The sequence below is a fragment of the Pelophylax lessonae genome (genome assembly GCF_965119305.1).
Source record: "Pelophylax lessonae genome assembly, chromosome: 1".
Classification (NCBI taxonomy): domain Eukaryota; kingdom Metazoa; phylum Chordata; class Amphibia; order Anura; family Ranidae; genus Pelophylax; species Pelophylax lessonae.
The window spans coordinates 564,065,867-564,079,453 of record NC_138768.1 but is presented as its reverse complement, the minus strand read 5'-3'; the positions used below and the strand labels follow the sequence as shown (position 1 = coordinate 564,079,453).

The 13,587-nt window shown below is 38.8% G+C and overlaps 1 protein-coding gene across 8 annotated transcripts in view; it reads right to left on the bottom strand.

Annotated features, from left to right (window-relative positions):
- The window catches only part of MAPK10 (mitogen-activated protein kinase 10), a 328,578-nt gene that overhangs the window by 25,302 nt on the left and 289,689 nt on the right, over positions 1-13,587 (bottom strand). For all 8 annotated transcript variants that reach the window (XM_082263012.1, XM_082263018.1, XM_082263013.1 and 5 more), the window contains one exon: positions 750-932. In XM_082263012.1, coding sequence (XP_082119138.1) covers positions 750-932 — 183 coding nt within the window. The remainder of the gene's footprint in view (positions 1-749; positions 933-13,587) is intronic.

The window sequence follows — 13,587 nt, the reverse complement described above, 5'->3', positions numbered from 1 at the left end:
AGGAGGAGGCGCTGATTACTTTTCTACCAGCTGGAGCGCCATTTTAGAGTGGAGGATTATTGGTGTAAATCACATGACAACCACTATTGTTTGCTTTTTGTAGCAATCAAATTCTCCCATTGTATTGCAATATTTGTGGCAGATTTAAGCCTAGTACACATGCAACGATTATCGGCCGACCGATCGTCCGTCTTTTGTCCAGAGTGGTGTTTTGTTGGTTGGAATGTGCCTAGACTGCACACAAATTTTCTCGCCCGACAAAATTCTACTTCAGAAGTGATGTCATGTGTTGGTTTGCTTTCTTTGTGTTCTTTATTCCCTGTCGAGTTTTGACAGCGGACAAAAATTTTATAGCCTAGATTTTTTTCGGCCGAAAAGCCGGAGTCGGTTGTTGGAAGCATCATACTAACAAGCCAAAAATCGGCAGATCGGTCGTCGGACGAAAATTCCCTGCCGATTTTCGACGCGTGTGTACTAGGCTTTAGTCTCAATACAATTCAGTGGAGAGTTTGTTCTTATTATTTTCAACAGACTGCCCACAGAGATTAGCCTAAAATCAATTTAGTAAAAATCAGCAGTATGCAATGTTTCTGTTTGCATGTAGTGCTTAGTAAATAAAAAGAAATTTAGGCAAAAATAAAGAAATTTAGGCAAGGCAAATTGAGTTTCAAGAATGGACAATACATAGAGAAAAGGACAATTCAGATAAATACACGATCTCCTAATAGAAAAATATATATATAACTTACCTTTGAGTTTATTATGCTCTGAATCTGCTGGAAATAGCGAATCTGGGAAAAGTTTGGGGAACGTGAGACCAGCGTATTTGGGTCGATTTTCCACATAATTCCGAACCGTTGGTTGAAGTTTTTTCATGAACTCTGGACACGGTGTTCCCAGTTGTTCTATAACTTTGTTCCACTGGTCAATATCTAGAAAATGCAAGTCAAGGAAAAGACAAACTTTCCATTCCAACATGGTATTCATGCAATCTTATACAGCAAGGGGCTTTCCATATGATTTTGAGTGTGAACAATTTAAAGACCATTACCAATTGGAAACCTGGTGAAGAAGGCAAAAATACTTGAGTGTTTGTGTGCTTAGGGCTCTTTTACAAGCAGTTGTCCCTATGTTTATCAAGCACGTTGTAGCAGGGAGATGAATACAGTGATGACTGAACCATCCCATAGAAGTAGGAAGGAAGAGGCTTATAAAAGAAAAAACAATGTATTCTGCTTACCTCGGTGTCATCGAAAGGTTCTAACACTTCTTCAAACCTACAGCCATCACAAATCCATACTACCCTGGATGGGTAAAAAAGTAGTATATATAGCTCACATTTCTAGTAGCACTCATGGACACTTTGGACCAATATACAGTATATGTAACACATGAAAATGGTAATATGGCAATAAGTTAATTTTTTTGAGTATTCCATATAAATACTGGATTTATATCATAGCTGAAATGAACCACTATGATTGTATTGGATCCCTACTAAAAGTTATCATATTCTCAGTTGAATATGCTGCTGATCTTTAATATAAAATACATTTTTTTAACAGTAAGAATAAACGCCCTGGTAATGGCCATAATTGGTGTATAGGGCTGAGAACCGTTATACTTCTTCCATGTTGTGCAAAGAAAATAATTGACATGTAATAATTTGAGCAGAAAAAAAGTCTCTAAAAAAAGCCCTAGAAATCAGCTAAAGGGTACATTTATAAAAAAAAGAATGTGACAGAGAGCCTACTGGGAATATTTGTAACTAGCTCTTTGCAATCTGTTGTATTTTTTGGGTTCAGCTTCTACAGTACAAGTTCCATTTAAATGCTGTTTGTGTTCTGGTTGGAGAGAATGATAATATGGATTTGAGGAACATGAAGTAATGTACAGTGGGTATAGAAAAGAATCATCCCCCCTAAAATAATCACATTTTGTTGCTTTGCGGCCTGAAATGAAGACAGACACAGGTTTTGTTTTATCCAGCTGCATTTACTAGTGCAACTTATAACATCCAAGTGAAAGGTATAACACCAACATGTCAGAAAACAATACAAAAAATTCAAAAACAGAATCACTGAGTTGGAAAAAGGATCACACCCCTTATGTCAATATTTTGTCGGACCACCTTTTGCTTTAATTAGATCCTTTAGTCTTTTGGGATATGTCTCTATTTTGCACATATAGACTTTGGAATATTTGCCCACTCTTCTTTACAGAACTGCTCATGTTCAGTTAAATCTGATGGTGACCTTTTGTGGATAGCAGTCTTAAAGTCATTCCACAGATTTTCAATGGAGTTTAAATCTGAACTCTGACTAAGCCCTGTAAGGACATTCAGCTTTTTCTCCTTCAATCACTGTGTGCTCATTTTTGCTGTGTGCTTTGAGTCATTGTCATGTTGGAATGTAAACATTCTTCCCATTGACAACTTCCTGGCAGAGGGCAGCAGATTTTCCTTGAGAATTAGATGGTATTTTGCCCCATCCATTTTTCTTCTATTCTGACAAGTAATCCAGTTCCTGCTTCAGAGCGACACCCCCATAACAGGTTATTACCACCTCCATGCTTTACTGTAGGAATGGTGTTATTTGGATTAGATTTCTGCCAGACATTTTGTTTGGTATTGAGGCCAAATCCCATCTGACCATAACATGTTTTTCCATGTGGTCTCCGAATCTTCAAGATGCATTTAGGGTGGTCAGACGAGACTAAAATTGTGGGACAGAGACATATCCCAACAGACTAATGACTGTAATTAAAGATAAAAGTATGGGAATGGCACTGCCTACTGAAAGAGTATGTAATAATGACAGGAGAGGTATGTACAATATGTAGCAAAATAAATAAATAAATAAATATGCACAAGGATAAATATATAACGCAATAAATAAAATATGATGTGACTGAAGTGTAAAGTGCAACTTTAACAAGCGTGCATATGAATAAATTAATCAATTAATAAATTAATAAAGTGACCAAGTGCATAAGGAACATATAAATATAAATAAGTCCAATAAAAGTGCAATGTGTATGGTAAATGGCAAAGAATTAATTAAATAGGTAAGGTGACCAGTGCAAATAAGTAAAAATTGATGAGCAAATGCCAAAAATTTAAAACTGTGTTAAATATATCTGGTGTGTCAAAATTGTTTAAAATTATACTCGTAGATATAAGTATAAATAAGATATTGTCGATCCAATATGTGACATATTTAGTCCATAAAAGTGACATATATCCTCGTATGAAACTGGAAACAACCCCGTGGTGGGTGGTAGGTGAGGTGCTCGGTGACCCCTAAGGTAGGTAGCCCACTCACCAGAAATACCCACCCCACACAGGGGTAAAGAGCAGGTATATGAATATAGGAAGTATTCCCTCGGATGGCTCCTGTTCCTCTCCGGGGGTCCTAGGGAGGGGGTGTGCCAGGAGTGCCCAGTAGGGCTCCGGAATGGTTCCTATGGAATAGCCCGTGTCTCCAGGAGGTCCGCTCTCTTATAGGGTATGTACTCCAATATCAGCCAGTTAAGCGGGACAGGATATATGCAGGTGGATCATATGGGGCAAGAAAGAGGCCAATAGTGTAATACTGTATAAGCTTTTAATTCACATAGAACATAGAGAAGGGTACTCACAATTTTCAAGTGTAAAAACGAGCGTTGTACAGGAGTATTTAACGCAATGCGTACCACGCGAATGCCGGAACCGGAAGTGATGCGCTTAAATTAAAGACTGTAATTAAAGCAGAAAGTGGTTCAACAAAATACTGACATAAGGGGGTGATCATTTTTCCAACTCAGTGATTCTGTTTATTGTTTTTCTGACATGTTGGTGTTATATCTTTTCCTTGGATGTTATAAGTTGCACTAGTAAATACAGCTGGATAAAGCAAAAACTGTGTCTGTCTTCATTTAAAGCTGCAAAGCAACAAAATGTTATGATTTTAAAGGGGTGTGAATCTTTTCTATACCCACTGTATATTAGGTATATTCAGGGCAGCTGATAAGGGGCAATTACAGGATGCACTGTGCGGCTCTGCAGCAGCTGAAAACTGATTTCTCTCCCTCTTGCTGGCTTTCAGCTGCTGCAAGGAGAGACTGCTGGCTTCCTTGTCCCATGCAAAAATAGCAAATTGTAAAAAAAATTAAAAAGAAAATGTAAAATCAAATAATCGTAAAACATTTTTTAGTTATAAAATGTTTTTTCAAAAATGTAAAAACAACTATTAAAAAAGGGATAATTCACACAGCTTCTTTGTTATCTTTGTGTCCTCTAAGAATGATTTTAGTATATTTTTTATGAAAATTTTGTTTTGATATATTTGAGGGGGACCCTGCCAGGTAGGCTGTAAGAGGCCCCGTGATTTCTATCAGCACCCCTGGGTATATTTATAAAACAATGAATGTGACAGAGAGCCTACTGGGAATAATTGTAACTAGCCCTGTGCCCACATTTGTATTTTTTGGGTGCAGCTTCCACAGTAAAAGTTTGTTTAAATATTGTCTGTGTTTCCGCTGGGGAGATTCTTCCCCACTTCCTATATTCAGGATGATATTATAGAATTGAGGAACAGGAAGTGATGTCAAATCTCTGCAATGGAAAGAGAGCCAGCAACAAAAAGGATCTGTGCCTTCCTGTCCCTGTTCACATCATTTTTTGTCCTTTTGGAAAGAGACGGTATAGGTGAGGGCCAACTACCACAGTTACATATAGTTACATAAAAATAACCATAATGTCATCAAACAGAAATTGTAACCCCCTTTTTTTTCAGATAGCTGTAGTTGGGTTTTATGAAGCCCCTATGAGAAAGTCAAGAAATAGAAAACCCAAAATAACTTGAATGCAATAATCCAAGGAACAATATGAAAAAGTCAAACTGTTTCAACTTACAAATGAGGACTGCTCAATGATTTAAAACCCTCAGCTCATTAATTTGCACAGCAAATGTATAATAGCCATATGATTGTTTTATGTTTCAGTCTTAATATGCAATCAGCTAAGTTGACACAGGCTTTTCCATAGGGTAGGTGAAGCTAATGATATTCAAAGAAACATATATGTATCACAGGGAGCACCTTCCTCAACAACCACTCCACCTCATCACTTGAATTTTAATGCCATATGAAAGCATTTAACTATCATTGTTAGGTCTTGATGGTGCAGTACAATATTTGCAAGAATGGAATTGTAAAAGTGGATAAACTCATAGAGGTCACAAATGGAAGAACAAATACCCCAGGTAGCATAAGTGCAAAGTATGTGTTATGCAAGATCTCTGGTTAATTGAATTATCACAGATCAAACTAGTCACCAGTTGAAACAAATGAACCATATACACTGTACAGTATAACTTGCATGTCAGTGAAAGCCAGAGACCAGCCATAGACAGGGTGAATTTTCTTGATCCCCCCATTAATACCGACAGAGTTGACAGGGGAATCCCTCCCGCTGTGCTATTGTGTTCTCCTGGCGGGGGGGGGGGGGGGCCGTGATTCGAACCGTCTATGGCTGGCCTAACTTTAGCTATTTTATTTTGTTTCAAGGTGGAAGAAGAGAAAATTATGGTAAAATTGTATTTTTATCTGTGGCCCCAGTTTGGAGATTTTCTTTTTCTTGTCCCTGTGACACATTTACAAATGTGATGCCTGCAGTAGAAATAGGGGGCCTGGAGGGCACCTGAGCAGGAAGGCACAGACAGCAACTATGTAAAACATGGCTGGTTTAAGAGCTGGGATCATACATTTCAGAGCCTTCAGCTATTTTGTGCATGTTATTATGCTGAGAGCTCTGGACCCCATCGATGAGCTAGTAGACAAAATTTTAAACTTTTTCCTGAAGAACCTCTTTAAGGCCTCTTTCACATGGGTGGCCAGGGGAGGCAGAAAAAACTAGAGGTTCAGCCACAGTCTTAACCCCCCTCAGCTGCTCACCTTAAAACTACTATATAGTCATAGGCGGTTGCACACATGCACACAGCATCGTAGCTGCTGCAAATTTGATAGAGTTTGTCAAGTTGCCTGTTAAACTTCGTCATGGCTCTGCTGAAAAAGTGAGCCAAAAATCACCATTCCATAAAAAAAAAAAAAGTATTCAGGAGATGCAGGAGCACCTTTTAAATGCCTGACAGAGGCTGCTTAGCCTTCCTCTAAAAAGTGACCCCCCGCAGATTGCTTTTCAGAAGCTGTGAACTTAGCCTAAGAGGGAACAATGGGGTACAGAAAATTTATTATTTTATTATGCAATGTGGTGAGCTGTGCTTTGCAAGCTTATTGAAACAGCTGAATATCATTAACAAAATCACATATCACTGTAATGAATTTACCCAGGGAAGGATGCATCATTTGCCCCTGGCTGTGCCACACATCATTACCAGCAGCTACATCAATTACATGTTGTTAAACTGCAACACAATTGTGGGTCTTTGGGTTTGCCCACTTATGAAACCAATATTATATCATGGCAATAAAGGAAGAAAGCAGTCATGGACCAGTGTACGCTGCTTTTGCTGTTTACTTTCTGAAAATAACATTCAGCTAGTTTATAAAATCTAAAGAAAACCTTAAAAATGTTTTAACTGACAAACCAGCACTAGAAAAAGCAAATTGGGTTTTCAAGTGCAATCCCATTCTTTTGGTGCTTCAGCTTTAGTAAGCTGCCCTCGTTTACTGCATGCAGAATAAAAAAATATTCAGTAAAACGATCTGTAAGTAGCATTACTCTATTAGCCTCCATGCAATTTTTCTTACCCTGTATTGCAAATAACAAAAGGATATAGGGCATGTATAAATGTACATGGTACTGGACTATAGCACATATACAGTATCTCACAAAAGTGAGTACACCCCTTACATTTTTGGAGATATTTTATTATATCTTTTCATGTGACAACATTGAAGAAATGACACTTTGCTACAATGTGAAGTAATGAGTGTACAGCTTGGATAACAGTGTAAATTTGTTGTCCCCTCAAAATAACTCAACACACAGCCATTAATGTCTAAACCACTGGCAACAAAAGTGAGTACACCCCTAAGTGTATATGTCCAAATTGGGCCCAATTAGTCATTTTCCCTCCCCGATGTCATGTGACAGGTGTGTTAAATTTGGTGTTATCGCTCTCACCCTCTCATACTGGTCACTGGAAGTTCAACATGGCACCTCATGGCAAAGAACTCTCTGAGGATTACAAAAAAAGAATTGTTGCTCTACATAAAGATGGGCTAGGCTACAAGAAGATTGCCAAGACCATACAGATTGCAGTACGGTGGCCAAGACCATACAGTGGTTTAACAAGACAGGTTCCACACTGAACAGGCTTTGCCATTGTCGACCAAAGAAGTTGAGTGCACGTGCTCACCGTCCAGAGGCTGTCTTTGGGAAATAGATTTATGAGTGCTGCCAGCATTGCTGCAGAGGTTGAAGGGGTGGGGGGTCAGCCTGTCAGTGCTCAGACCATACGCCGCACACTGCATCAAATTGGTCTTCATGACTGTCGTCCCAGAAGGAAGCCTCTTCTAAAGAGGATGCACAAGAAAGTCTGCAAACAGTTTCTGAAGACGAGTAGATTAAGGACATAGATTAATGGAACCATGTCCTTTGGTCTGATAATACCAAGATAAACTTTTTTGGTTCTGATAGTGTCAAGTGTGTGTGGTGACAACCAGGTGAGAAGTACAAAGACAAGTGTATCTTGCCTACCGTCAAGCATGGTGGTGGGAGAGTCATGGTCTGGGGCTGCATGAGTGCTGCTGGCACTGGGGAGCTACAGTTCATTGAGGGAACCATGAATGCCAACATGTACTGTGACATACTGAAGCAGAGCATAATCCCCTCCCTTTCGGAGACTGGGCCACAGGGCAGTATTCCAACACGATAACGACCCCAAACACACCTCCAAGACGACCACTACTTTGCTAAAGAAGCTGAGGGTAAAGGTGATGGACTGGCCAAGCATGTCTCCAGGCCTAAACCCTATTGAGCATCTGTGGGGCATCTTCAAACAAAAGGTGGAGGAGCGCAAGGTCTCTAACATCCACCAGCTCCGTGATGTTGTCATGGAGGAGTGGTTGAGGACTCCAGTGGCAACCTGTGAAGCTCTGGTGAACTCCATGCTCAAGAGGGTAAAGGCAGTGCTAGAAGATAATGGTGGCCACATAAAATGCTGACACTTTGGGCCCAATTTGGACATTATCACTTAGGGGTGTTCTTAGATTGTTGCCAGTGGTTTAGACATTAATGGCTGTGTGTTGAGTTATTTTGAGGGGACAGCAAATTTCCACTGTTATACAAGCTGTACACTCACTATTTTACATTGTAGCAAAGTGTCATTTCTTCAGTGTTGTCAGATGAAAAGATATAATAAAATATTTACAAAAATGTGAGGGGTGTAATCACTTTTATGAGGTAATGTATATATAGTAAATACTGTGTATGTATGTATGTATATATATATATATATATATATATATATATATATATATTATTATTTTTCCTAAATTTTCATTGTAAATACCTATAACATAACTCCTTAGTATTTCATGGCACTTTACAATATCAAATAACATTTATGGAGTTGGCAATGTTATTATTGAAAGAATAAAAGATAACTATATGAATTTTCTTCAGGGCATCTCCTAAGGTGTGAAAAATTTCTCTAATAACTATGAATAAAAAAGGGTAGAAGATAATAGCTCTAAATGGCTCAGAGTCATCAAATATTTATGCTTAAAAAAATAGAAACATAAGACATACGAAGGCAATCAAGCACTTTAGGAAGGTGCACTGGGATGCCATTAAAAATAAATGGCACTGCAGCATGCCTGCAAAAAAAGGATGCAAGTTTTTGTGTGCTAGGGGAATGCGCATGATTTTGCTTGCATTCCTTCATCCTACAAGTGTGAATGGGACCATAGGGACACATTTACATTCACCAGTGGATTGTTACAAGTACTTCACTGGGGACAATTGCCTTAAGGGTAGGTTAAGACTTGTGCAGGTCAGGAATGTGCGTGATTGTGTTTGTAAAAATGCGCTCATTCCTGACCCTCACGCAAAACTGCAGTCGTTCCTGACCCCCGGTCAAAACGGACTGCTCTTTAGAAAACACGTGGGGTTGCCATTAATAATTAGTGAGTTCATTAGCATAAATTAATTCTTAATGGCTGCACCCCCCATGTATCGGAAATTTTCTGGGTGTGCCAAATCACATAGTGCTGCGGCACCATGTGACTTGGTGCATAACGATTTAATAAAAAGGGTTAGGGACTTCCAGCCGCCCATTCAAATTAATAGGCTGCTGTACTCAAACATAGCACATATATAAACCTAGGCTAAGTACAGTAAGTTAATATCTGGTGAGTGTTTTAAGTACAGGAACTGTTTTTTAGCAGGTATAGTAAGTCCAATAAACAGTAAATGTGCAAAGCCAGAAGTCTTTTAACCACAATTTTACACATTTTGCATACAAAAGAGGTCAGTGTTCCTTTTTATACAATTACATTTTTCATTTGAGATGAAAAATAAAGTTTATAGTGACATGCAGGCTGATTTCACCATTGTAAAGACCCAGCAAGCGTGGGAACCCCTACCTTACTGATTTCAGGTCTAGAGACCTTCAGCAGTGTGCTTTGAGAATTCAACACAATGCAGTATGCAAAAGTGAGATGTGGCATTTTGAGTGATTTTTTAGTGACTATCAGTCAATAAGATATGATTATATCACTTGATCTATAAAAGAGGAACCAGTGTTATAAAGGCATTGATTGCAATTTTTTAACAGCTGATTTAAAAAAATCGATTTCACTGGTGAAAGCTTACATCAGCGGTTACGCTTGCTTTAGCGCTCCACATTCTACAAGGGTATAAACAGATTGTTATTGCACGTATGGTAGGGTTCCAGACATAATACAGGAACACTGTTTAACAAAAAAAAAATGTTGTTTAAAAAACCCACTTTATTACTACAAATAAAATTGATATTCTATAGCTCCTAAACCCCAACTGGGCACACATGCAGCAAGGAAAGCAAGGGGAATACCAACTTAAAGGGTAACTCCACTTTCGTGGGGGAAAAAAATAGCAAATAAAGAAAAAACAGTAAAGTGTATACAATTGCGACACAAATCATATTGTAATTTAACCACTTAACGACCGCCCACCGCAGATTTACTGCGGCAGGCAGCTGCTCTTAGGCAAACCGACGTAGTACTACGTTGCTCGCTCAGGAGACTCTAGGGGGCGAGCGCGTGCCGCCGCCGGCGCATGCCCACCCCCGCTCGTCAGCCGGGGAACCAGTGCGTGTGACAGGCGGCTCCGATGGCCAGTGTCCACTTGCAATCTCCCGCAGCTGAGGGAGAAGAACAGACTGCTGATGTAAACACAGCGGTCTGTCATTTTCCCTGAAGTGGTCACAGAGGCTATGTGATCCTACTATATAGGATCACATGTCTCTGTGATAACTTCACAAGCCACGCCCCCTGAAAGTTATAATCATGCCCCTAGGGACACATTTAACCCCTTGATCACCCATACTGTTAACCTCTTCCCTGCCAGTGTCCTTTATACAGTAACAGTGCATATTTATAGCACTGATTACTGTAGTAATGTCAGTGGTACCCCCAAAAGTGTCAAAAATGTCAGTTATGGGTCCGATCTGTCCGCCTCAATGTCGCAGTCCCGAAAAAAATCGCAGATGGCCGCCATTACTAGTAAAAAAAAAAAAAACAATAAAAATGACAAATATTTTCCGTAGTTAATAAACGCAATAACTTTTGCGCAAACCAATCAAAATACGCTTATTGCAATTTTTTTTAGCAAAAATATGTAGCAGGAACCAAATTGGCCTAAAATGTTAAAAAATTTAGATTTTTAGATTTTTTTTTTGAGAATTTCATATAAAAGAATGTGAAAAATATTGTTATTTTTTCAAAATTGTCACTCTTTTTTTGTTTATAGCGCAAAAAATAAAAATCGCACAGGTGATCAAATACCACCAAAAGAAAACTCTATTTGTGGGAAAAAAAGGATGTCAATTTTGTTTGGGTACAGCATCACATGGCTGCGCAATTGTCCGTTAAAGTCACGCAGTGCCGAATCGCAAAATAGGGCCTGGTCATTGAGCAGCCAAATCCTCCGGGGCTAAAGTGGTTAATGGTATTAAAATGACCTTTCCTTTTCAATCTGCAGCTGTTGTAATTTTCTGATCAATATGGCTACCTGGAGGTGTTCTGTACACAGAATATGTACTGACCAAACCCCAGAAACCTCATTTCCTGCTTGTGTGATTGGCTCACCAATTTTCCCAGAAGTCTGCCTAAGATACAAGCAAGATTTCTGGCATCCCCTGCAACAAAAATTTCATTTTTGGTGAGATACTTCCAACAGGAACATGTCAAAAGGGGTGAAGGCCCAGCAAATTTCCTCATTAGAGCCCTGCAGCTGCCACAGCTGATAGATATTTATGAAACCACTCCCATTAGACCCACTCAGCACCGACGAACAAACAATGATTTCTTCAGAATAACAAAAGGTAGGAATCTGCAACAAAGTTTGTTAAAATCCTTGTAATGTACATAGATCACCCCAAGGAGAATGTTTTTTTCTCAACAAAGGTGGAGTTACACTTTAAGAATGGTTTTTGGTGTACAGAGGAAGTAACTTGCTGGGAGATTCTTCACTTTATCACCATATTAATGTGTGCTCAAGGTTAAAAAAAAAATGGAGAAAAAAAAACAAAATCTTTAACTCTTCCAATACCATCAGCAACATGGAAACAAAACATATTGCTTCTGGCCATTCCTTGTATGCTGAAATGCAAATGGATGCTGCATTAACAATCATCATTGCCCAATTTAATATACATAAACATGAATACGTACTCATGAAACTATAACAAAATCATCTAATTCAAAAAGAATTTTTGCACAGAGTTGTTTTATTTTTTAATCTGTAGTAAATGTATCCTATATGCATAATGCTTTACCCTATTATATTCATGAACTATGATAATTGTGATTCCCTTACAATAAAATAAAAAAAAAACATACTGCAAACCAATAAGGATATGATGTTGAAAAATGATAGTGGCTAATATTGATAATACATGTAAAAGCAGATATGTACTTGAGATCTTGTAGAAGACCATTGTGTTTTACAAAGTGAACAGAAGATGGCGCTCTAAGTATTCAAGTGTACATTCTCTTTAGACAAATGAATGCATGTGGGTGGAAGTGGTTGCCAAGACACTCATGAAAAGCATGAGATATTAACCTTGAGCTCTGAAATTCTGCTGATGAACTGCAGCACTTGAACAGAAGTCTATAGCTTGTAGAGGACATTAGTTAGTGGATTACAGTATTCCTGCAGGACAAAAACCCTCTGTATAAAAAGGGAAACCCATTCCTCGTCTCTCCAAAAAAACAAAAACAGATCCATTAAACAGCTTGACACTTCAGGTGGATTACAGAACTGAAATATAGGCACATTTACTTTTTCATGCTGGGAAAAAGGCTTAGCAAAATACCACATGCCATGTTTAGGCAAGGATTTTGGTCTTGGTGAGCTATAATATACAGTATATGAATATATAAAACATCTGGCACTGTTCAATTTGTTCAACCGTTACGTTTATAATCGTTGAAGAACAAGTTTGTCAGTACCTGAAAACTTCTTTTTATAGATCAGGGCTTAAAATATACACAATTATAGGTAAATAGCCATATTTTTCACTAATTCATGTCCCTTTTTCATAAAAAGTCACTAATGTACCTTTTTAATAAAATATTTGAAAAAAAATGTACAATTATATTCAGTATTTAAACAAGTAACTTCCTTCTTTATAACCTAATTCTTTTAACAGGGAGCTGGTGTGTAGATGCATTACGAAGAATACTGCTGTCAAGTACTGTAAGCAATGTTCTAGTAAGTTCTAGCACCGGCACCCACCAAAAATTCTCTCCGATGATGTATTATGTGTATGTATTATGTATGCCGTCAAAACCTATACTCAAACCATACATGTCTACTGAATCTTGCAGGACAGTACAAGCAGACATCTCTGATAGGACTTGCTGGGGCGACCTGTGACATTGGCGCGACTTGCAGGGACTTCATATAATTGAAGTCAATGCAAGTCACCTCCAGGTCGCCCCAAAGTAGTACAGGACCCTTTTTCTAAGTCGGAGTGACTTGTGTCGCTCCTATTAGAACGGGTCCTGTACTATTCAATGGCAAGCGACCGACCGCGACTTGTCAGGCGACCAAGTCGCCTGACAAGTCGTGCTAGTGTGAATGGACCCTAAAAGTGGCCCTATTTTCAAACAAGCTGTTTAAGGCCCCTTTCACACTTGTGCAACTTGTCCTGCGACTTGGGACTGCATAGTCGCATGACAAGTCGTACCCTATGATTTCCAATGAGTACCATATCTTTGTGACTTCAAGTCGCAGTGAATTAAAAGTAGTTTTGGTCTGACTTTGAGGCAACTTGAGGTCCATAGACCTCAAGATTACACAGACATTGCTTCAAGTCGCATCAAAGTTGCGGCAAAGTCGGGCGACTTTCAGGTTGTACAAGTGTGAAAGGGGCC